Source organism: Salmo trutta, chromosome 32 (assembly GCF_901001165.1).
Source record: "Salmo trutta chromosome 32, fSalTru1.1, whole genome shotgun sequence".
Taxonomy (NCBI): domain Eukaryota; kingdom Metazoa; phylum Chordata; class Actinopteri; order Salmoniformes; family Salmonidae; genus Salmo; species Salmo trutta.
The window spans coordinates 23,739,413-23,761,535 of NC_042988.1; the positions used below are offsets into that span (position 1 = coordinate 23,739,413).

The 22,123-nt window shown below is 50.0% G+C and overlaps 2 protein-coding genes across 4 annotated transcripts in view; one reads left to right on the plus strand and one right to left on the minus strand.

Annotated features, from left to right (window-relative positions):
• The first annotated feature begins 5,814 nt into the window (after nt 1-5,814).
• On the plus strand, nt 5,815-6,613 carry LOC115170624 (neurotrophin-4-like). The gene has a single exon (XM_029726879.1). It carries the CDS (start codon nt 5,816-5,818, stop codon nt 6,578-6,580), a length of 765 nt encoding a protein of 254 aa, XP_029582739.1. The 5' UTR covers nt 5,815; the 3' UTR covers nt 6,581-6,613.
• A 4,454-nt stretch (nt 6,614-11,067) lies between these two features.
• The window catches only part of LOC115171480 (liprin-alpha-3), a 40,457-nt gene continuing 29,401 nt past the window's right edge, over nt 11,068-22,123 (minus strand). For all 3 annotated transcript variants that reach the window (XM_029728323.1, XM_029728324.1, XM_029728322.1), the window contains exons 29-32: nt 13,023-13,091; nt 12,674-12,836; nt 11,516-11,579; nt 11,068-11,207 (exon numbers count right to left, since the gene is read on the minus strand). In XM_029728323.1, the coding sequence (XP_029584183.1) occupies nt 11,527-11,579; nt 12,674-12,836; nt 13,023-13,091 (285 nt within the window). In that variant the 3' untranslated portion in view covers nt 11,068-11,207; nt 11,516-11,526. The remainder of the gene's footprint in view (nt 11,208-11,515; nt 11,580-12,673; nt 12,837-13,022; nt 13,092-22,123) is intronic.

The following is a 22,123-nucleotide window of genomic DNA, read 5'->3' on the forward strand; positions in this document are numbered from 1 at the left end:
ATGTGATTTCCGTATCACCAGGGAACGAGGCCCACAGAATGCAAGCACAAATGCATGGCTGATGTGTCATCTAATGTCCTGGTTCTTTCACTAATCACTATTGTGTCCCAGGTGTGGTCAGGTGTAGTGAATTTCCTGTCATTTCTCTTTCTCTCACTGTATCTTTCTTTCTACCTCTGTCTTTCTCTCTCACCTCCTACCTACTCCCCCTCTCTATCTATCTCTCTCTCCCTGCCCCTCACTCAGTCTCCCCCTTCCCCTTTCTCAGTCTGTTGTCTGGTCTGGGGACACCTGAAGGTAGCAGTAAACCCACATCCCAGACATTCTGAGCATTCTACCTTTTTTAACTCTTTCTAAATGTCATCCTCCCCTTTTTCACACAACAACAGATACATAGAAGTGACACATGACTCAGTCTTGGAAGTGGGTTAATCTTTTTCTGGGTGGAGGCCATATGCTCTCCCAGAGGAATCCTCATAATCATGGTTGACTAGTCCTACATGATGTGTGACACCATCATGATATGCCACATATGTAGCAGGCCTCTTCAGACAAAACGCAAACCAGAGGAAGGCATGTGTTGTTGCTGTACTGATCAGTGTTTCCCTTATATTACTTTAACAGTGGCGCATAGCCGCTGCTAAATTGTTGGCGCCAAATTCAGAGTGACAAGTTCAGAGCGACAAGTTATAACAAGTTACATATCTTCCTCAGATTCTTATCAGATCTTCCAAGAAACCTCCCAGGTAACTAGTTAACTCGTTTGTAATCCTGGAAGTGCAGCCAACCATAGAGATAGAGGACTCTAGTGCCCAAAATCCAGTTTGAGCATGGGCAGCGCCATTGAGGACTTTTACCATTTTGAAGTAGTCACCTGGGTGGGACTTCCTATGGGTTAAGGAAGGATCACATAATTCCATCCAGGTCATCGGGGCCATCACCTGCAGCCATAACTGCAGGTGACAGTAAATCACCAACCTTGGCTTTATACCTGTTCAAACAACACACTCCAGGTGTCAGTATGCGCTTTTTCAGTTTGTTTACCAACTCAGAAGTAGTAGAAGAAGAATGGCGCTGTCCATGCTCTCACAGACGTCATAATGGGACAGATACAATGTTGAATCCTCTATCTCTATGAGCCAACCCTATTAATACAGATGTAGGATCTTAATTTGATCACCCTGTTGCAGGATAACTTTCCTGCAATGCAGAACATTTTAAAACTTGTGTATTTGAGGTTTAAAAAGGCTTCTGAAGTTCATATATAATTGGCTGGTGATGTCATTGAGGTAATGAGATAAAAGGAAACTGTCCTCGATTTTCAGAAGAGTTCTAAAGGAAGAGAACATAATTACATTTTGGAGTAGAATGTCCTTTCAAAAATCCTTAATGTTACACTTTTACATGAAACTGCCAATCCAATGCAATAGTTGACATACTAATATGACATTGAAGCTCAGTCAATAGATTATTATTGTAGTACCATATTATCTTGAAAACGTATCAAGTTGAATATGATGGTGTGCTTTGCCCTCTGGTGACAGGTATGAGTGAGAGGACAGAGGATCAGGGAATTGGTTAAAATCAAATTTTATTGGTCACATACACGTGTTTAGCAGATCTTAATGCTTGTGTATTTAGCTCCAACAGTACAGTAATATCTAACTGTCACGACTTCCGCCGAAGTTGGTGCCTCTCCTTGTTCGGGCGGCGTTCGGCGGTCGACGTCACCGGCTTTCTAGCTGCCACCGATCTACGTTTCTTTTTCTATGTTGTTCTGTCTTGATTATACACACCTGGTTCCCATTACGTTATAATTTATTCCCTATTTAACCCTCTGGTTCTCACATGGTTTTGTGCGTGTTTGTTTGTTCTTTGTTTAGTGTTCAAGACTTCTGTGAGCTGGTATGTTTTTCCCTGCGTGGAAATTATTGTTTCTTTTCGAGTAAAGTACGTCTTTTACTCAGTTCTGTGTCCTGCGCCTGACTCCGTCCTAACCGCTGCACACTGATACTTGACAAACAAGTAATATCTAACAAGTTCACAACAATACAAACAATACACACAAATCCAAAGTAAAGGAATGGAATTAAGAATATATAAATATTTGGACAAGTAATGTTGGAGCGGCATAGACTAAGATACAGCAGAATAGAATAGAATACAGTATATACATATGAGATGAGTAATGCAATATTTAAACATTATTAAAGTGACCAGTGTTCCCTTATTAAAGTGGCTAGTGATTTCAAGTCTATGTATATAGGGCAGCAGCCTCTAAGGTGCTACTGATGGCTACAGTATTTAACAGTCTGATGGCCTTGAGATAGAAGCTGTTTTTCAGTCTCTCGGTCCCAGCTTTGATGCACCTGTACTGAGCTTGCCTTCTGGATGATAGCGGGGTGAACAGGCAGTGGCTTGGGGGGTTGTTGTCTTTGATGATCATTTTTGGCCTTTCTGTGACATCTGGTGCTGTAGGGCAGATAGTTTGCTCCTGGTGATGCGTTGGGCAGACTGCACCACCCTCTGAAGAGCCCTGAGGTTGCGGGCGGTGCAGTTGCCGTGAAAATAAGGGAGAGCCGCACACTCTAGGAGCTCAGATGCAAAAATGTAATATCCAACGTTTCAACAGCCAAGCTGTCTTCATCAGGGTATGATCACAAACACTGCGAGATGACTCGTTTATATAGTAGTATCAAAAGACACACAGGTGTCTGTAATCATGGCCAAGTGTGGCCTAATATCATTGGTTAATTCTAAAATATAAAAATTGCATACAAAGAACAGCATACAAAAAAACAAATGGATAGCATACGATAATAGATTAATTTTAGACTACACAAGCTTACAAACAATTACAATGGCAAAGTCACAATAATCACAAGAATGGCTTAAGATCAAAGTCTATGTTGAGACCGAAGGGTGCAAGGGTCTTTAAATTAAATTGCAGTTGCCGTACCAGGTGGTGATACAGCCCGACAGGATGCATCTGTAAAGGTTTGTGAGGGTTTTAGGTATCAAGCCAAATTTCTTCAGCCTCCTGAGATTGAAGAGGCGCTGTTGCGCCTTCTTCACTACTATGTCTGTGTGGGTGGACCATTTCAGTTTGTCAGTGACGTGTACACCGAGGAACTTGAAGCTTTCCACCTTCTCCACTGCGGTCCCGTCAATGTGGATAGGGGGGTTCTCCCGCTGCTGTTTCCTAAAGTCCACAATCAGCTTTGTTTTGTTGACGTTAAGTGAGAGGTTATTTTCCTGGCACCACACTCCCAGGGCCCTCACCTTTAGGCTGTCTCGTCATTGTTGGTAATCAGTCCTACTACTGTTGTGTCGTCTGCAAACTTGATTGAGTTGGAGGCGAGCGTGGCCACGCAGTCATGTGTGAACATGGAGTATAGGAGGGGGCTGAGCACACACCCTTGTGGGGCCCCTGTGTTGAGGATCAGCGAAGTGGAGGTGTTGTTTCCTACCTTCAAACCTGGGGGCCCCTTGCTTAATGAAGAGCTTGGAGGGTACTATGGTGTTGAATGCTGAGCTATAGTCAATGAACAGCATTCTTACGTAGGTATTCCTCTTCTCCAGATGGGATAGGGCAGTGCGATAGCGATTGCATCATCTGTGGATCTATTTGGGCTGTTAGCAAATTTAAGTGGGTTTAGGATGTCAGGTAAGGTAGAGGTGATATGATCCTTGACTAGTCTCTCAATGCACTTCATGATGACAGAAGTGAGTGCTACGGGGCGATAGTCATTTAGTTCAGTTACCTTTGCTTTCTTGGGTACTGGAACAATGGTGGACATCTTGAAGGAAGTGGGGACAGCAGACTGGGATAGGGAGAGTTTGAATATGTCCGTAAACACTCCAGCCAGCTGGTCTGCACATGCTCTGAGGACGCGGCTTGGGATGCGGTCTGGGCCGGCAGCCTTGCAAGGGTTAACGCTTAAAAGTCTTACTCAAGTCGGCCACGGAGAAGGAGTGCCCACAGTCCTTGGTAGCAGGCCACGTCGGTGGCACTGTGTTATCCTCAAAGCGGGCGAAGAAGGTGTTTAGCTTCTCTGGAAGTACTAGGGTAGCGGTTAAAGGTTTCTCTGGTATCACTCATCATTCATCATTGTGTTCAAAGGAGGTTGTGATGTAAACTTTCTGAGAATTGGCCAAGACAGAAAAACTGTTCTTCAAGTATTTCTGGTTTCACTTTTTTAATGTTTCCAAGTCTAAGTTCAGCATCTGTCACAACAACAATTAAGTGATTAGTTCAGTTATTACTGTGAAATTCCTTATTTTCTGCCACAAGGCAAAACATTTATTGGACCAAAGCTTGCGTATTTACTCGTATGCAACATGTATGTTTTTGCAAACTGATATGCACCAAACCAAATCTGTTTATAGAATTGACCAAAGGGTCTACTTCGCACACAACCATAGATTGTGCACAGAGGACCAACTGCAACTACAAACATTTGATGTTTTATGCCCATAAAAGTTGAAAAAAGCCTTTCGAAGGCCTCATTATGACTGCTTGAGTTGTAATTCATTTCCTTTGACTGTGTAATTTATGACCCACAATCTACACACATACCAGGATTATAGAGGCTCCATTTGAATGCCAACAACCGGGCGGCAGCCAACCGGGCAGCCAACCGGGCAGCCAACCGGGCAGCCAACCGAGCAGCCAACCGGGCAGGCAGGGGATCTGTTCTGCTGCATGTCCATTGTTCCACAATATCCTCACATGGATAAACTGAGCTTTCTGCAGTTTTCCCCATTTTCCATGAGTTCTGCTAAGATTATAAAGCTACCTCTACACTTCTAGAGTTAACAGTAAAGCTACAGGTTAGCACCAGTAAAAAGGCTTGTTTTACCTTTTCATGAGAGTTCCACATTTACTGTATTGAACACTGTTTTAACCCCATTTCTCTTTCTCTCCTCTTTCTCTCTCTCTCTCCCCATACCCGTCTCCATCCTCAGTTGATACGTGTTGGGAGTGATGCACTGGCTTCCCCTGGTTGCCATGGTGATCGCCTCGGCCCTGCCCTTCCCTCACAGCCCTGTGACCATTACTGTTGCTGCGATGACGGAGCCCGGCAGTAGCCTGGACAACCACACAGAAGACATCGATGACTCTTCCAGTCGCTCCCCCGGATCTTACTCCACACTTCCAGCTCCTCAGGCCTCTGTGGACTACAACTCCCACAGTAATGCCTCACTCAAGGACTACAATTTGACTGCTGATTCTGGAAGAGCAGACCGTACAAAACACCTCAGCGTGATGGGTGTCAAGAAAGACTACAATAACCTCTCCATAATTAAAGAGGAGGTGCAAACTTTGAAAGGGAAGCGAAAACAACAAAGTTATCTGTCAAAAAGCAATTTACATACAGAAAACCCGAACAGCGTTGGTTTAAATAAATATTCTAACACTGATGGAGGAAAACTCAGGAGCACCAATGGCAGCAGTCATCGGGACTACCCCTCCCAGGAGAACTATGTACAAGGGGACTATAAACCAGACAGCAGCAGAGCTGGTGATGACAGCAGCTTTAGAGACATGGCTCAGAAGGAAAACCATCATCACTCTCTAGACCCCAGGACCGATGAACAGGATCTCAGACCTCCCAACATGTATGTGGTGGAAACTTACAAACCTTCCACTAATGCTGGACACCACAGTAAAACTGGGCCAGATCCCTCCAGTCAGAGGACCCCGCAGAGAGCAGAGGCTAGGACAGAGAGCAGTGATAACAGGGGAGAGGAGGGAAGGGAGGGTGGGCCTGGGGCAGGGGCTGGGAAAGGTCCGGATCTGTCAGAGGAAGGAATGGAAGTAGGACTAGGGTTAGGGCAGGGTCAGGGGCTGAGAGGTGTAAAGGAGAAGCAAGAGCTGCTGTTTTTAGATGCACACCCGCGGGTCCTTTTCTCTGCCTCTCCTCCAGAGCACCCGCCCCTCCTCCTCATGCTGGAGTCAGGCATGTTGCCCATAGAAGGAGAGGACAAGGAGGACAAGGAGGAGGAGGAGGAAGTGTCGGACGCAGACGGACACATGGAGGGTCATGGGGACAGAGAGACGGACAGGAGTGTGCCGCTGAGCTGGGTGGACACTCTCAGGGGGGCCAGGGAGCCCCCTCGCCCCGCCCCCAGGCACAAGCGCTCACACTTGTCCCACACCAGGCGGGGTGAGATGCCGGTGTGCGAGTCGGAGAGCGTGTGGGTAACGGACAAGACGACGGTCATCGACGATAAGGGTAAGACAGTCAACATCGTGCCAGAGATCAAGACAGTCAAGGGGGCGCTTAAGCAGTACTTCTATGAGACTCGCTGCCGCCAGGAGGGGCAGCAGAGGGGCGGTGGGCCGCAGCGGGAGGCAGGGGGGGCAGTGACAGGGGCCATAGGTGTGTCCGGGGCCAGCTGCCGAGGCGTGGACATCAGGCAGTGGGTGAGTCAGTGTAAGGCCAAGGACACATATGTCCGAGCCCTCACTGTTGACAACAGCGGTCTGCAGGGCTGGAGGTGGGTCCGCATCAACTCGTCCTGCGTGTGTGTCCTACTGTCCAGAGTAACCAGGAAAAACAGAGGAAGGGAGTGAGGGCAGGAGATGGAGGAAAGGTGGAGAGGATAATGTGGAAGAAATGTTAACACAGATAATGCTTGGGACATTGGATGTAATGTCAATGAGACAGTAGGTGTTACTTTATAGGCCAGGGTACCTCTTATCCAGAGCGACTTACATTAGTGCATTCTTCTTATGATAGCTGCACTCTTACAATAAAAGGGTTCCAAAAGGGTTCTTCGGCTGTCCCCATAGGAGAACCCTTTTTGGTTCTAGGTAGAACCCTTTTTGAGGTTCTATGTAGAACCCTCTGTGGAAAGGGTTCTACATGGAACTCAAAAGGGTTCTACCTGGAACCAAAATGGGTTCTTCAAAGGGGACAGCCAAAGAACCCTTAGGTTCTAGATAGTCAAAGAACCCTTAGGTTCTAGATAGCACTTTTTTAAAAGAGTGTAGGCGAGACAACCCCTCCACCCATCACGGGCTCAGTGAGAGTGACTACACAAAAACAATAAAACCTCAACACTACAACTTAGGGAAAACTATCATATCAAAATAGTGATTTTAGAAAAGTACTGTTTGTTTCATAATTGTTTTGATATCATACATGTTATTGCTGAGTAATACTGTATGTAAGCATGAGTTTTAAATTAATATATTTCTTTATATATGTGTACAATATGTGAACAGTTTGCCTTTATGTATGAAAGTATGTATATTTATAGAGAAAGGTATGTGGAATGATAGGTTTGTTGTTGTTACATGATTCCAGCCTCTGGTGTCTGGCCTCTGCTCTGAATGGGAGAGGAAGGGACTGGCAGCACCTAGTGATTTAGCCTGATACTGCTCAACACTCCATACTGAGCACTGACCATCCCCAGTCCTCCTTTGTGAAGTCTCACAGAGAACATTATCACTGAGTGCTTTAATAGTAAGATAGAGAGGAGAATTGAGCCATGTATACTGTGAGCACAATGCTGGGTGTCATCATGATGCCCATACTGTTGTCATGAGAGCAACAGTCCATTTACAATGTAGCCAATCATATGTGATCAGAACATTTGAGTGACCAATAGAAACCATGCAGCAGTGTGACAACCACAGAAGCATTTTATCTCTATCTCTCCCTGTAGTTAGATCATTAGATGATTGAAGAATTCCATTCGCCGCAGTTTGAACTCTGCACTCTATAGTATATGCAGTACAACATATTTATACATCTGGCTTTTTGTAATACATGTATGTATATTGTAAAGGCCTGTTTCTTATTCCATAAGTAAAAGATAAACTATTATAACTTATTTTATCATGATTTTTATGCATAATGGTCTTTCCCGGCAAGTGTCAATGTTGTGATCTATCAGTGTGTGTTGTCTCTCTTTCTGTCATATACACATACAGTATATACATGCTGAACATGCTTCTCACAAATACACAAAGCACTGCCTCTCCTCCCCTTACACACTCTCCTGTTGTCTACACACATGCCAACTCCAGGTACACAAAGTGAGAACACACATTGGGATGTGTAGAACCACGAGTCCACTTTATTTTGTCTTTTTATCACCATCATCTTCATTACTGTTTATTTTGCAGGTGTTATTTTCAATTTGTATTATCATCTTCGTCATTCATATTTTTTTCCCCAATCATAACACAATTTGTTTTCAAAATGTACACATACAGTAGCATATTTTAATGACCATTTTTAATGTTTACTTTTCAAATTAGGTCAAATTAAATTAGTAAGAATTAAGTATTAAATGAACGTGTACATACAATTATTCAATACATACATACATACATACATACATACATAATGAAAATAAATATAGTTATCAGAAAAACATAAAAAATTAAAATAAAAATACATACATTTTACAAATTGTTCCCCAGGCTTTCATCATCATAGGTTAGATTTCTACAGATATATGTGTATCATCTTCACCCCCCAAAGTTGACTTCATTGTCATCTTGGTTGTTTGACATGCATCGTAACACAGAAGCTAAAGGTTTTTCTTGACTTCCAACGGTCTCTTCTCTCTTCCTGGATCTGCTTATCATCCTTCCTCTCTTGGTTTCTGTTATGGCTTGCGTGCAGTAAATGAATCGTCTCCATCCTCTTTTCTTTTGGTCACTTTGACTGTTTTATCTCGCCTTCGTCACACCTCTATCTTTCCCCTCGTCTTTCAGGGGCACCCAATGAACCTGAGCTGATGATGAGAGCTGTAAAGTCCACCACATCTAGAAAGCCATTACCCTGGGCTTTGTACTAGACCTGCAGTATGTAACCTGGCCTCAACAACATGTCCCCCCACTCTAATTTAACTGACTTTAGTGGATACCTACAAATGACTAAATTACATCACAGCCATTTAACACAATGACTGTGTGGCCCCCCATCCCATCGTATCCCCGCTGCTGTGGCCCCCCCATCCCATCGTATCCCCGCTGCTGTGGCCCCCCCATCCCATCGTATCCCCGCTGCTGTGGCCCCCCCATCCCATCGTATCCCCGCTGCTGTGGCCCCCCCATCCCCTCGTATCCTTGCTGCTGTGGCCCCCCATCCCATCGTATCCTTGCTGCTGTGGCCCCCCATCCCATCGTATCCTTGCTGCTGTGGCCCCCCATCCCATCGTATCCTTGCTGCTGTGGCCCCCCATCCCATCGTATCCTTGCTGCTGTGGCCCCCCATCCCATCGTATCCCCGCTGCTGTGGCCCCCCCATCCCATCGTATCCTTGCTGCTGTGGCCCCCCATCCCATCGTATCCTTGTTGCTGTGGCCCCCCATCCCATCGTATCCTTGCTGCTGTGGCCCCCCATCCCATCGTATCCTTGCTGCTGTGGCCCCCCATCCCATCGTATCCTTGCTGCTGTGGCCCCCCATCCCATCGTATCCTTGCTGCTGTGGCCCCCCATCCCATCGTATCCTTGCTGCTGTGGCCCCCCATCCCATCGTATCCCCGCTGCTGTGGCCCCCCATCCCATCGTATCCCCGCTGCTGTGGCCCCCCATCCCATCGTATCCTTGCTGCTGTGGCCCCCCATCCCATCGTATCCTCGCTGCTGTGGCCCCCCATCCCATCGTATCCCCGCTGCTGTGGCCCCCCATCCCATCGTATCCCCGCTGCTGTGGCCCCCCATCCCATCGTATCCTTGCTGCTGTGGCCCCCCATCCATCGTATCCCCGCTGCTGTGGCCCCCCATCCCATCGTATCCCCGCTGCTGTGGCCCCCCATCCCATCGTATCCTTGCTGCTGTGGCCCCCCATCCCATCGTATCCTTGCTGCTGTGGCCCCCCATCCCATCGTATCCTTGCTGCTGTGGCCCCCCATCCCATCGTATCCCCACTGCTGTGGCCCCCCCCATCCCATCGTATCCTTGCTGCTGTGGCCCCCCATCCCATCGTATCCCCGCTGCTGTGGCCCCCCATCCCATCGTATCCTTGCTGCTGTGGCCCCCCATCCCATCGTATCCTTGCTGCTGTGGCCCCCCATCCCATCGTATCCTTGCTGCTGTGGCCCCCCATCCCATCGTATCCCCACTGCTGTGGCCCCCCCCATCCCATCGTATCCTTGCTGCTGTGGCCCCCCATCCCATCGTATCCCCACTGCTGTTAGCCCCCCCATCCCATCGTATCCTTGCTGCTGTGGCCCCCCATCCCATCGTATCCTTGCTGCTGTGGCCCCCCATCCCATCGTATCCTTGCTGCTGTGGCCCCCCATCCCATCGTATCCTCGCTGCTGTGGCCCCCCATCCCATCGTATCCTTGCTGCTGTGGCCCCCCATCCCATCGTATCCCCGCTGCTGTGGCCCCCCCATCCCATCGTATCCCCGCTGCTGTGGCCCCCCATCCCATCGTATCCCCGCTGCTGTGGCCCCCCATCCCATCGTATCCCCGCTGCTGTGGCCCCCCATCCCATCGTATCCCCGCTGCTGTGGCCCCCCATCCCATCGTATCCTTGCTGCTGTGGCCCCCCCATCCCATCGTATCCCCGCTGCTGTGGCCCCCCCATCCCATCGTATCCCCGCTGCTGTGGCCCCCCATCCCATCATATCCTTGCTGCTGTGGCCCGGCCTTTGATCTCCACAATAGATTCCATTCAAAAGAGATTACACTAGAGCCTAGAGCCTCTCAGCTTTCAAGGTGCCAATGGATAAACCATGAGTAGAGGAGCGGCTTGCTGCCCCTCTGATGTGGCTGGAGCCAAGATGGTGGCCTGAATGGGGACATGGCTTTACTGCAGCACTCTAACCAACTTAGGAGAACCCCTGACAGCACCATAGAAGCTAACAGATAGAGAGCCACAATGGGTGACACTGGACACCAGTCTCCTCCTCCTCAGCACACAACTCCACATCGAACAATCACATATTGAGACAGAACAAAGAGAGAGATAAAACAGTCGTCCTGCCTCATCCTACTCTTCTATCCATGTACGTACAGTATATATCCTGTCAATATTTCATACATTCTTCATGTCCTTTTCCCTTTGTTGTTTCTCCATCTTCGTCATTTCTTCTTTATCTCTGTTATTGCAGAATGGTCAGACCAATAGATTTATATTTAATAAATGTATATATTCATAGCTTTTCTGCTGCTTTCCCCTCCTGTGAATGAATGAGAGGAGGGCAGTCCAGTCGTGATCCAGTCACCATGGCCCTGAGGAGAAACACAGGATTACTCTCACACACACCACTGTCCTCCTGACTTCACTCAAACCAAATCCCCACCAACCAATGAACCAAGCCCACCGCTAAAGACCTCACCCACAAACAATGATATAACCAAAGCTCAGAACACAGCACCACAACAAACAATGTAGCTTGAAAACAAGTCAAACCACTTCAATATGCACACATACAAGCTATCTGTCATGCCATGCCTGAAGGTTTTGTTGCAAATCATACCATGAGAGAACTCCAACTAGCTACTGCATGTGTTTAATGTGTTGGTTGAGGGCTTCTCACCTCCGTGTCTTTCAGCAAGAGTATGTCCTGACTGAGGCTGCCTCACCGCGAGGCCCAGAGTTCACTAAGAGAGAAGAAGAAGAGAGAAACATTATCAAAATAACGACAAAATAGCATTGAACTTTTCCATGATGTACTATTATAAAGTTGTGGGAGGAGGAAATTGTGGTAGCCCTGCCCTCTGAACCTGCTGTGTCCTGTAGGAATGAGCCACTGGAGGTTTTGCATATGAATATCCAAGCTAACGCCATCAGTGTTGGAACTAGCCCAATAATGGACTAAAGGAGCATAATGTTACTCCTTATAGTCCTTACATGTTCATACAAGGACCTTACATGTTCTGTTCAGAGACAAAATACTCCATCTAAACGTGATTCGACTCTCAATTCTGATAAGGTTAGAAACACAACGCCCTCTACTTTCATGTCACATCCAAATAATTTCACAAATGCAGAATATACACTTACTGTAGACTGTTTTAACTGGTTTTAAAACAGTTGAGCCGACAGTATCTTTCAGTGACAACACGTTTGTGGCGTCCGTCTTCCTTTTACACACAGTTGTCCTGAGACACCGAATGCTAATTAGCACAGGTAGTCTACTCAGTCTCCTCTGTCAAGCGCTGTAACATTGGAAATATGGCCGTATGGGAAGCCTAGAAATGTGTGTAGTAATTTCACCATTTGTTTTTAGAAAATGATTTCTCGCTGATATGAAAGACAAGTTCCTTATGTTACCAAAACTGTACCGCAAGCGATGCGTGTTAACGTTTAGAGCAAGCGTCATGGCTTTTAACAAAACTTCCCCAGACAGAAAATAATATTATCAATCGGCGCAAAAGTTAGTAAGCTTCTATGAATGGGGTACATCGGAACATACTCGCATGTGACACTGGTCTTACATTTCTTCTCTTACGTAACATGCAAACCGCTTCAAGACAAATATAGTTGTTTTTCTCGATTAATAAATCAGTATGACTAGCCCATTGTAAATATGTGTTATCCAGGGTTTTAAGGGGTCATAAATTGTCCAAAGCGTGACCTTCTGAGTGATAATAGAAGAATAGCCCTGGAGGTGTAAGAAGCGGAACAAATAGGAATCTGAGAGCGTGGCCAAAGGGAGGGGTCAGAGGTTAGGGGGAGAGGTCATCCTTCTCACCGTCACTCTGAACCTTTCTCAGGGTCACGGAGGGCGTGGAGATGGCGGAGGCACGGAAGTTAGCAGGCAGGTTCTCCGATGAGTCCGAGGTCACCCCCCTAAGGTCCTTCTCCCTGAACATCTTCCTCCAGGAAGGGGAGCGGGTGAAAGTCTTAGTCCCATCCTAATGGAGGGGGGTACAGAGAAGGGGGGAAATGAGGAGAGAAAAGAGGGGGGAGGGGAGAGAGAAAGAGAGAGAGAAATAATGTCAACATTGTCAAACTGTCAAGTTAGAAAGAATGACTTGTATGAGGTGGAAAATGCGGTCTTCACATAGTTTCTGAACTAAGCGTACTGCGTTCTTTAATACCTCATCTGGTCTTCTCTCTGTTCCCATAGAGATGAGGGAGTTGTATTCCTTCTCTAGGAGTTGTCTGGCCTAGAGGAAAGATGTGAGAGGGGGGAGTACAGATAAGAATCAGGCTAGTCACTTCATCTGATCTACACTACGATCAGTTTCACCTGCATGCCTGAGATACAACTGTCATCTACCAGCCAGCAGTTAGCCTGGGGACGCTGTTACTGAGATACAACTGTCATCTACCAGCCAGCAGTTAGCCTGGGGACGCTGTTACTGAGATACAACTGTCATCCACCAGCCAGCAGTTAGCCTGGGGACGCTGTTACTGAGATACAACGGTCATCCACCAGCCAGCAGTTAGCCTGGGGACGCTGTTACTGAGATACAACTGTCATCCACCAGCCAGCAGTTAGCCTGGGGACGCTGTTACTGAGATACAACTGTCATCTACCAGCCAGCAGTTAGCCTGGGGACGCTGTTACTGAGATACAACTGTCATCCACCAGCCAGCAGTTAGCCTGGGGACTCTGTTACTGAGATACAACTGTCATCCACCAGCCAGCAGTTAGCCTGGGGACTCCGTTACTGAGATACAACTGTCATCTACCAGCCAGCAGTTAGCCTGGGGAATCCGTTACTGAGATACAACTGTCATCTACCAGCCAGCAGTTAGCCTGGGGACGCTGTTACTGAGATACAACTGTCATCCACCAGCCGGCAGTTAGCCTGGGGACGCTGTTACTGAGATACAACTGTCATCCACCAGCCGGCAGTTAGCCTGGGGACGCTGTTACTGAGATACAACTGTCATCCACCAGCCGGCAGTTAGCCTGGGGACGCTGTTACTGAGATACAACTGTCATCCACCAGCCGGCAGTTAGCCTGGGGACGCTGTTACTGAGATACAACTGTCATCCACCAGCCGGCAGTTAGCCTGGGGACGCTGTTACTGAGATACAACTGTCATCCACCAGCCGGCAGTTAGCCTGGGGACGCTGTTACTGAGATACAACTGTCATCCACCAGCCGGCAGTTAGCCTGGGGACGCTGTTACTGAGATACAACTGTCATCCACCAGCCGGCAGTTAGCCTGGGGACGCTGTTACTGAGATACAACTGTCATCCACCAGCCGGCAGTTAGCCTGGGGACGCTGTTACTGAGATACAACTGTCATCCACCAGCCGGCAGTTAGCCTGGGGACGCTGTTACTGAGATACAACTGTCATCCACCAGCCGGCAGTTAGCCTGGGGACGCTGTTACTGAGATACAACTGTCATCCACCAGCCGGCAGTTAGCCTGGGGACTCTGTTACTGAGATACAACTGTCATCCACCAGCCGGCAGTTAGCCTGGGGACGCTGTTACTGAGATACAACTGTCATCCACCAGCCGGCAGTTAGCCTGGGGACGCTGTTACTGAGATACAACTGTCATCCACCAGCCGGCAGTTAGCCTGGGGACGCTGTTACTGAGATACAACTGTCATCCACCAGCCGGCAGTTAGCCTTATCCTGGGGACGCTGTTACTGAGATACAACTGTCATCCACCAGCCGGCAGTTAGCCTGGGGACGCTGTTACTGAGATACAACTGTCATCCACAGCCGGCAGTTAGCCTGGGGACGCTGTTACTGAGATACAACTGTCATCCACCAGCCGGCGTTAGCCTGGGGACGCTGTTACTGAGATACAACTGTCATCCACCAGCCGGCAGTTAGCCTGGGGACGCTGTTACTGAGATACAACTGTCATCCACCAGCCGCAGTTAGCCTGGGGACGCTGTTACTGAGATACAACTGTCATCCACCAGCCGGCAGTTAGCCTGGGACGCTGTTACTGAGATACAACTGTCATCCACCAGCCGGCAGTTAGCCTGGGGACGCTGTTACTGAGATACAACTGTCATCCACCAGCCGGCAGTTAGCCTGGGGACGCTGTTACTGAGATACAACTGTCATCCACCAGCCGGCAGTTAGCCTGGGGACGCTGTTACTGAGATACAACTGTCATCCACCAGCCGGCAGTTAGCCTGGGGACGCTGTTACTGAGATACAACTGTCATCCACCAGCCGGCAGTTAGCCTGGGGACGCTGTTACTGAGATACAACTGTCATCCACCAGCCGGCAGTTAGCCTGGGGACGCTGTTACTGAGATACAACTGTCATCCACCAGCCGGCAGTTAGCCTGGGGGACGCTGTTACTGAGATACAACTGTCATCCACCAGCCGGCAGTTAGCCTGGGGACGCTGTTACTGAGATACAACTGTCATCCACCAGCGGCAGTTAGCCTGGGGACGCTGTTACTGAGATACAACTGTCATCCACCAGCCGGCAGTTAGCCTGGGGACGCTGTTACTGAGATACAAACTGTCATCCACCAGCCGGCAGTTAGCCTGGGGACGCTGTTACTGAGATACAACTGTCATCCACCAGCCGGCAGTTAGCCTGGGGACGCTGTTACTGAGATACAACTGTCATCCACCAGCCGGCAGTTAGCCTGGGGACGCTGTTACTGAGATACAACTGTCATCCACCAGCCGGCAGTTAGCCTGGGGACGCTGTTACTGAGATACAACTGTCATCCACCAGCAGGCAGTTAGCCTGGGGACGCTGTTACTGAGATACAACTGTCATCCACCAGCCGGCAGTTAGCCTGGGGACGCTGTTACTGAGATACAACTGTCATCCACCAGCCGGCAGTTAGCCTGGGGACGCTGTTACTGAGATACAACTGTCATCCACCAGCCGGCAGTTAGCCTGGGGACGCTGTTACTGAGATACAACTGTCATCCACCAGCCGGCAGTTAGCCTGGGGACGCTGTTACTGAGATACAACTGTCATCCACCAGCCGGCAGTTAGCCTGGGGACGCTGTTACTGAGATACAACTGTCATCCACCAGCCGGCAGTTAGCCTGGGACGGCTGTTACTAGAGATACAACTGTCATCCACCAGCCGGCAGTTAGCCTGGGGACGGTGTTACTGAGATACAACTGTCATCCACCAGCCGGCAGTTAGCCTGGGGACGCTGTTACTGAGATACAACTGTCATCCAACAGCCGGCAGTTAGCCTGGGGACGCTGTTACTGAGATACAACTGTCATCCACCAGCCGGCAGTTAGCCTGGGGACGCTGTTACTGAGATACAACTGTCATCCACCAGCCGGCAGTTAGCCTGGGGGCGCTGTTACTGAGATACAACTGTCATCCACCAGCCGGCAGTTAGCCTGGGGACGCTGTTACTGAGATACAACTGTCATCCACCAGCCGGCAGTTAGCCTGGGGACGCTGTTACTGAGATACAACTGTCATCCACCAGCCGGCAGTTAGCCTGGGGACGCTGTTACTGAGATACAACTGTCATCCACCAGCCGGCAGTTAGCCTGGGGACGCTGTTACTGAGATACAACTGTCATCCACCAGCCGGCAGTTAGCCTGGGGACGCTGTTACTGAGATACAACTGTCATCCACCAGCCGGCAGTTAGCCTGGGGACGCTGTTACTGAGATACAACTGTCATCCACCAGCCGGCAGTTAGCCTGGGGACGCTGTTACTGAGATACAACTGTCATCCACCAGCCGGCAGTTAGCCTGGGGACGCTGTTACTGAGATACAACTGTCATCTACCAGCCGGCAGTTAGCCTGGGGACGCTGTTACTGAGATACAACTGTCATCCACCAGCCGGCAGTTAGCCTGGGGACGCTGTTACTGAGATACAACTGTCATCCACCAGCCGGCAGTTAGCCTGGGGACGCTGTTACTGAGATACAACTGTCATCCCCAGCCGGCAGTTAGCCTGGGGACGCTGTTACTGAGATACAACTGTCATCCACCAGCCGGCAGTTAGCCTGGGGACGCTGTTACTGAGATACAACTGTCATCCACCAGCCGGCAGTTAGCCTGGGGACGCTGTTACTGAGATACAACTGTCATCCACCAGCCGGCAGTTAGCCTGGGGACGCTGTTACTGAGATACAACTGTCATCCACCAGCCGGCAGTTAGCCTGGGGACGCTGTTACTGAGATACAACTGTCATCCACCAGCCGGCAGTTAGCCTGGGGACGCTGTTACTGAGATACAACTGTCATCCACCAGCCGGCAGTTAGCCTGGGGACGCTGTTACTGAGATACAACTGTCATCCACCAGCCGGCAGTTAGCCTGGGGACGCTGTTACTGAGATACAACTGTCATCCACCAGCCGGCAGTTAGCCTGGGGACGCTGTTACTGAGATACAACTGTCATCCACCAGCCGGCAGTTAGCCTGGGGACGCTGTTACTGAGATACAACTGTCATCCACCAGCCGGCAGTTAGCCTGGGGACGCTGTTACTGAGATACAACTGTCATCCACCAGCCGGCAGTTAGCCTGGGGACGCTGTTACTGAGATACAACTGTCATCCACCAGCCGGCAGTTAGCCTGGGGACGCTGTTACTGAGATACAACTGTCATCCACCAGCCGGCAGTTAGCCTGGGGACGCTGTTACTGAGATACAACTGTCATCCACCAGCCGGCAGTTAGCCTGGGGACGCTGTTACTGAGATACAACTGTCATCCACCAGCCGGCAGTTAGCCTGGGGACGCTGTTACTGAGATACAACTGTCATCCACCAGCCGGCAGTTAGCCTGGGGACGCTGTTACTGAGATACAACTGTCATCCACCAGCCGGCAGTTAGCCTGGGGACGCTGTTACTGAGATACAACTGTCATCCACCAGCCGGCAGTTAGCCTGGGGACGCTGTTACTGAGATACAACTGTCATCCACCAGCCGGCAGTTAGCCTGGGGACGCTGTTACTGAGATACAACTGTCATCCACCAGCCGGCAGTTAGCCTGGGGACGCTGTTACTGAGATACAACTGTCATCCACCAGCCGGCAGTTAGCCTGGGGACGCTGTTACTGAGATACAACTGTCATCCACCAGCCGGCAGTTAGCCTGGGGACGCTGTTACTGAGATACAACTGTCATCCACCAGCCGGCAGTTAGCCTGGGGACGCTGTTACTGAGATACAACTGTCATCCACCAGCCGGCAGTTAGCCTGGGGACGCTGTTACTGAGATACAACTGTCATCCACCAGCCGGCAGTTAGCCTGGGGACGCTGTTACTGAGATACAACTGTCATCTACCAGCCGGCAGTTAGCCTGGGGACGCTGTTACTGAGATACAACTGTCATCCACCAGCCGGCAGTTAGCCTGGGGACGCTGTTACTGAGATACAACTGTCATCCACCAGCCGGCAGTTAGCCTGGGGACGCTGTTACTGAGATACAACTGTCATCCAACAGCCGGCAGTTAGCCTGGGGACGCTGTTACTGAGATACAACTGTCATCCACCAGCCGGCAGTTAGCCTGGGACGCTGTTACTGAGATACAACTGTCATCCAACAGCCGGCAGTTAGCCTGGGGACGCTGTTACTGAGATACAACTGTCATCCACCAGCCGGCAGTTAGCCTGGGGACGCTGTTACTGAGATACAACTGTCATCCACCAGCCGGCAGTTAGCCTGGGGACGCTGTTACTGAGATACAACTGTCATCCACCAGCCGGCAGTTAGCCTGGGGACGCTGTTACTGAGATACAACTGTCATCCACCAGCAGGCAGTTAGCCTGGGGACGCTGTTACTGAGATACAACTGTCATCCACCAGACGGCAGTTAGCCTGGGGACGCTGTTACTGAGATACAACTGTCATCCACCAGCCGGCAGTTAGCCTGGGGACTCTGTTACTGAGATACAACTGTCATCCACCAGCCGGCAGTTAGCCTGGGGACGGTGTTACTGAGATACAACTGTCATCCACCAGCCGGCAGTTAGCCTGGGGACGCTGTTACTGAGATACAACTGTCATCCACCAGCCGGCAGTTAGCCTGGGGACGCTGTTACTGAGATACAACTGTCATCCACCAGCCGGCAGTTAGCCTGGGGACGCTGTTACTGAGATACAACTGTCATCCACCAGCCAGCAGTTAGCCTCGGGACGCTGTTACTGAGATGCAACTGTCATCCACCAGCCAGCAGTTAGCCTGGGGACGCTGTTACTGAGATACAACTGTCATCCACCAGCCAGCAGTTAGCCTCGGGACGCTGTTACTGAGATACAACTGTCATCCACCAGCCAGCAGTTAGCCTGGGGACGCTGTTACTGAGATACAACTGTCATCTACCAGCCAGCAGTTAGCCTGGGGACTCTGTTACTGAGATACAACTGTCATCTACCAGCCAGCAGTTAGCCTGGGGACTCTGTTACTGAGATACAACTGTCATCCACCAGCCAGCAGTTAGCCTGGGGACTCTGTTACTGAGATACAACTGTCATCCACCAGCCAGCAGTTAGCCTGCTGTTACTGAGATACAACTGTCATCCACCAGCCAGCAGTTAGTCTGGGGACGCTGTTACTGAGATACAACTGTCATCCACCAGCCGGCAGTTAGCCTGGGGACGCTGTTACTGAGATACAACTGTCATCCACCAGCCGGCAGTTAGCCTGGGGACGCTGTTACTGAGATACAACTGTCATCCACCAGCCGGCAGTTAGCCTGGGGACGCTGTTACTGAGATACAACTGTCATCCACCAGCCGGCAGTTAGCCTGGGGACGCTGTTACTGAGATACAACTGTCATCCACCAGCCGGCAGTTAGCCTGGGGACGCTGTTACTGAGATACAACTGTCATCCACCAGCCGGCAGTTAGCCTGGGGACGCTGTTACTGAGATACAACAGTAATCCACCAGCCGGCAGTTAGCCTGGGGACGATGTTACTGAGATACAACTGTCATCCACCAGCCGGCAGTTAGCCTGGGGACGCTGTTACTGAGATACAACTGTCATCCACCAGCCAGCAGTTAGCCTGGGGACGCTGTTACTGAGATACAACTGTCATCCACCAGCCAGCAGTTAGCCTGGGGACGCTGTTACTGAGATACAACTGTCATCCACCAGCCAGCAGTTAGCCTGGGGACGCTGTTACTGAGATACAACTGTCATCCACCAGCCAGCAGTTAGCCTGGGGACTCTGTTACTGAGATACAACTGTCATCCACCAGCCAGCAGTTAGCCTGGGGACGCTGTTACTGAGATACAACTGTCATCCACCAGCCAGCAGTTAGCCTCGGGACGCTGTTACTGAGATACAACTGTCATCCACCAGCCAGCAGTTAGCCTGGGGACGCTGTTACTGAGATACAACTGTCATCTACCAGCCAGCAGTTAGCCTGGGGACTCTGTTACTGAGATACAACTGTCATCTACCAGCCAGCAGTTAGCCTGGGGACTCTGTTACTGAGATACAACTGTCATCCACCAGCCAGCAGTTAGCCTGGGGACTCTGTTACTGAGATACAACTGTCATCCACCAGCCAGCAGTTAGCCTACTGTTACTGAGATACAACTGTCATCCACCAGCCAGCAGTTAGCCTGGGGACGCTGTTACTGAGACACAACTGTCATCCACCAGCCAGCAGTTAGTCTGGGGACGCTGTTACTGAGATACAACTGTCATCCACCAGCCGGCAGTTAGCCTGGGGACGCTGTTACTGAGATACAACTGTCATCCAACAGCCGGCAGTTAGCCTGGGGACGCTGTTACTGAGATACAACTGTCATCCACCAGCCGGCAGTTAGCCTGGGGACGCTGTTACTGAGATACAACTGTCATCCACCAGCTGGCAGTTAGCCTGGGGACGCTGTTACTGAGATACAACTGTCATCCAACAGCCGGCAGTTAGCCTGGGGACGCTGTTACTGAGATACAACTGTAATCCACCAGCCGGCAGTTAGCCTGGGGACGATGTTACTGAGATACAACTGTCATCCACCAGCCGGCAGTTAGCCTGGGGACGCTGTTACTGAGATACAACTGTCATCCACCAGCCAGCAGTTAGCCTGGGGACGCTGTTACTGAGATACAACTGTCATCCACCAGCCAGCAGTTAGCCTGGGGACGCTGTTACTGAGATACAACTGTCATCCACCAGCCAGCAGTTAGCCTGGGGACGCTGTTACTGAGATACAACTGTCATCCACCAGCCAGCAGTTAGCCTGGGGACTCTGTTACTGAGATACAACTGTCATCCACCAGCCAGCAGTTAGCCTGGGGACGCTGTTACTGAGATACAACTGTCATCCACCAGCCAGCAGTTAGCCTCGGGACGCTGTTACTGAGATACAACTGTCATCCACCAGCCAGCAGTTAGCCTGGGGACGCTGTTACTGAGATACAACTGTCATCTACCAGCCAGCAGTTAGCCTGGGGACTCTGTTACTGAGATACAACTGTCATCTACCAGCCAGCAGTTAGCCTGGGGACTCTGTTACTGAGATACAACTGTCATCCACCAGCCAGCAGTTAGCCTGGGGACTCTGTTACTGAGATACAACTGTCATCCACCAGCCAGCAGTTAGCCTACTGTTACTGAGATACAACTGTCATCCACCAGCCAGCAGTTAGCCTGGGGACGCTGTTACTGAGACACAACTGTCATCCACCAGCCAGCAGTTAGTCTGGGGACGCTGTTACTGAGATACAACTGTCATCCACCAGCCGGCAGTTAGCCTGGGGACGCTGTTACTGAGATACAACTGTCATCCAACAGCCGGCAGTTAGCCTGGGGACGCTGTTACTGAGATACAACTGTCATCCACCAGCCGGCAGTTAGCCTGGGGACGCTGTTACTGAGATACAACTGTCATCCACCAGCCAGCAGTTAGCCTGGGGACGCTGTTACTGAGATACAACTGTCATCCACCAGCCAGCAGTTAGCCTGGGGACGCTGTTACTGAGATACAACTGTCATCCACCAGCCAGCAGTTAGCCTGGGGACGCTGTTACTGAGATACAACTGTCATCCACCAGCCAGCAGTTAGCCTGGGGACTCTGTTACTGAGATACAACTGTCATCCACCAGCCAGCAGTTAGCCTGGGGACGCTGTTACTGAGATACAACTGTCATCCACCAGCCAGCAGTTAGCCTCGGGACGCTGTTACTGAGATACAACTGTCATCCACCAGCCAGCAGTTAGCCTGGGGATGCTGTTACTGAGATACAACTGTCATCTACCAGCCAGCAGTTAGCCTGGGGACTCTGTTACTGAGATACAACT

What these genes read in the sequence shown, in the direction of transcription:
- LOC115170624 (XM_029726879.1), top strand. Translation starts at nt 5,816, where the DNA reads ATGGAAGTAGGACTAGGGTTAGGGCAGGGTCAGGGGCTGAGAGGTGTA.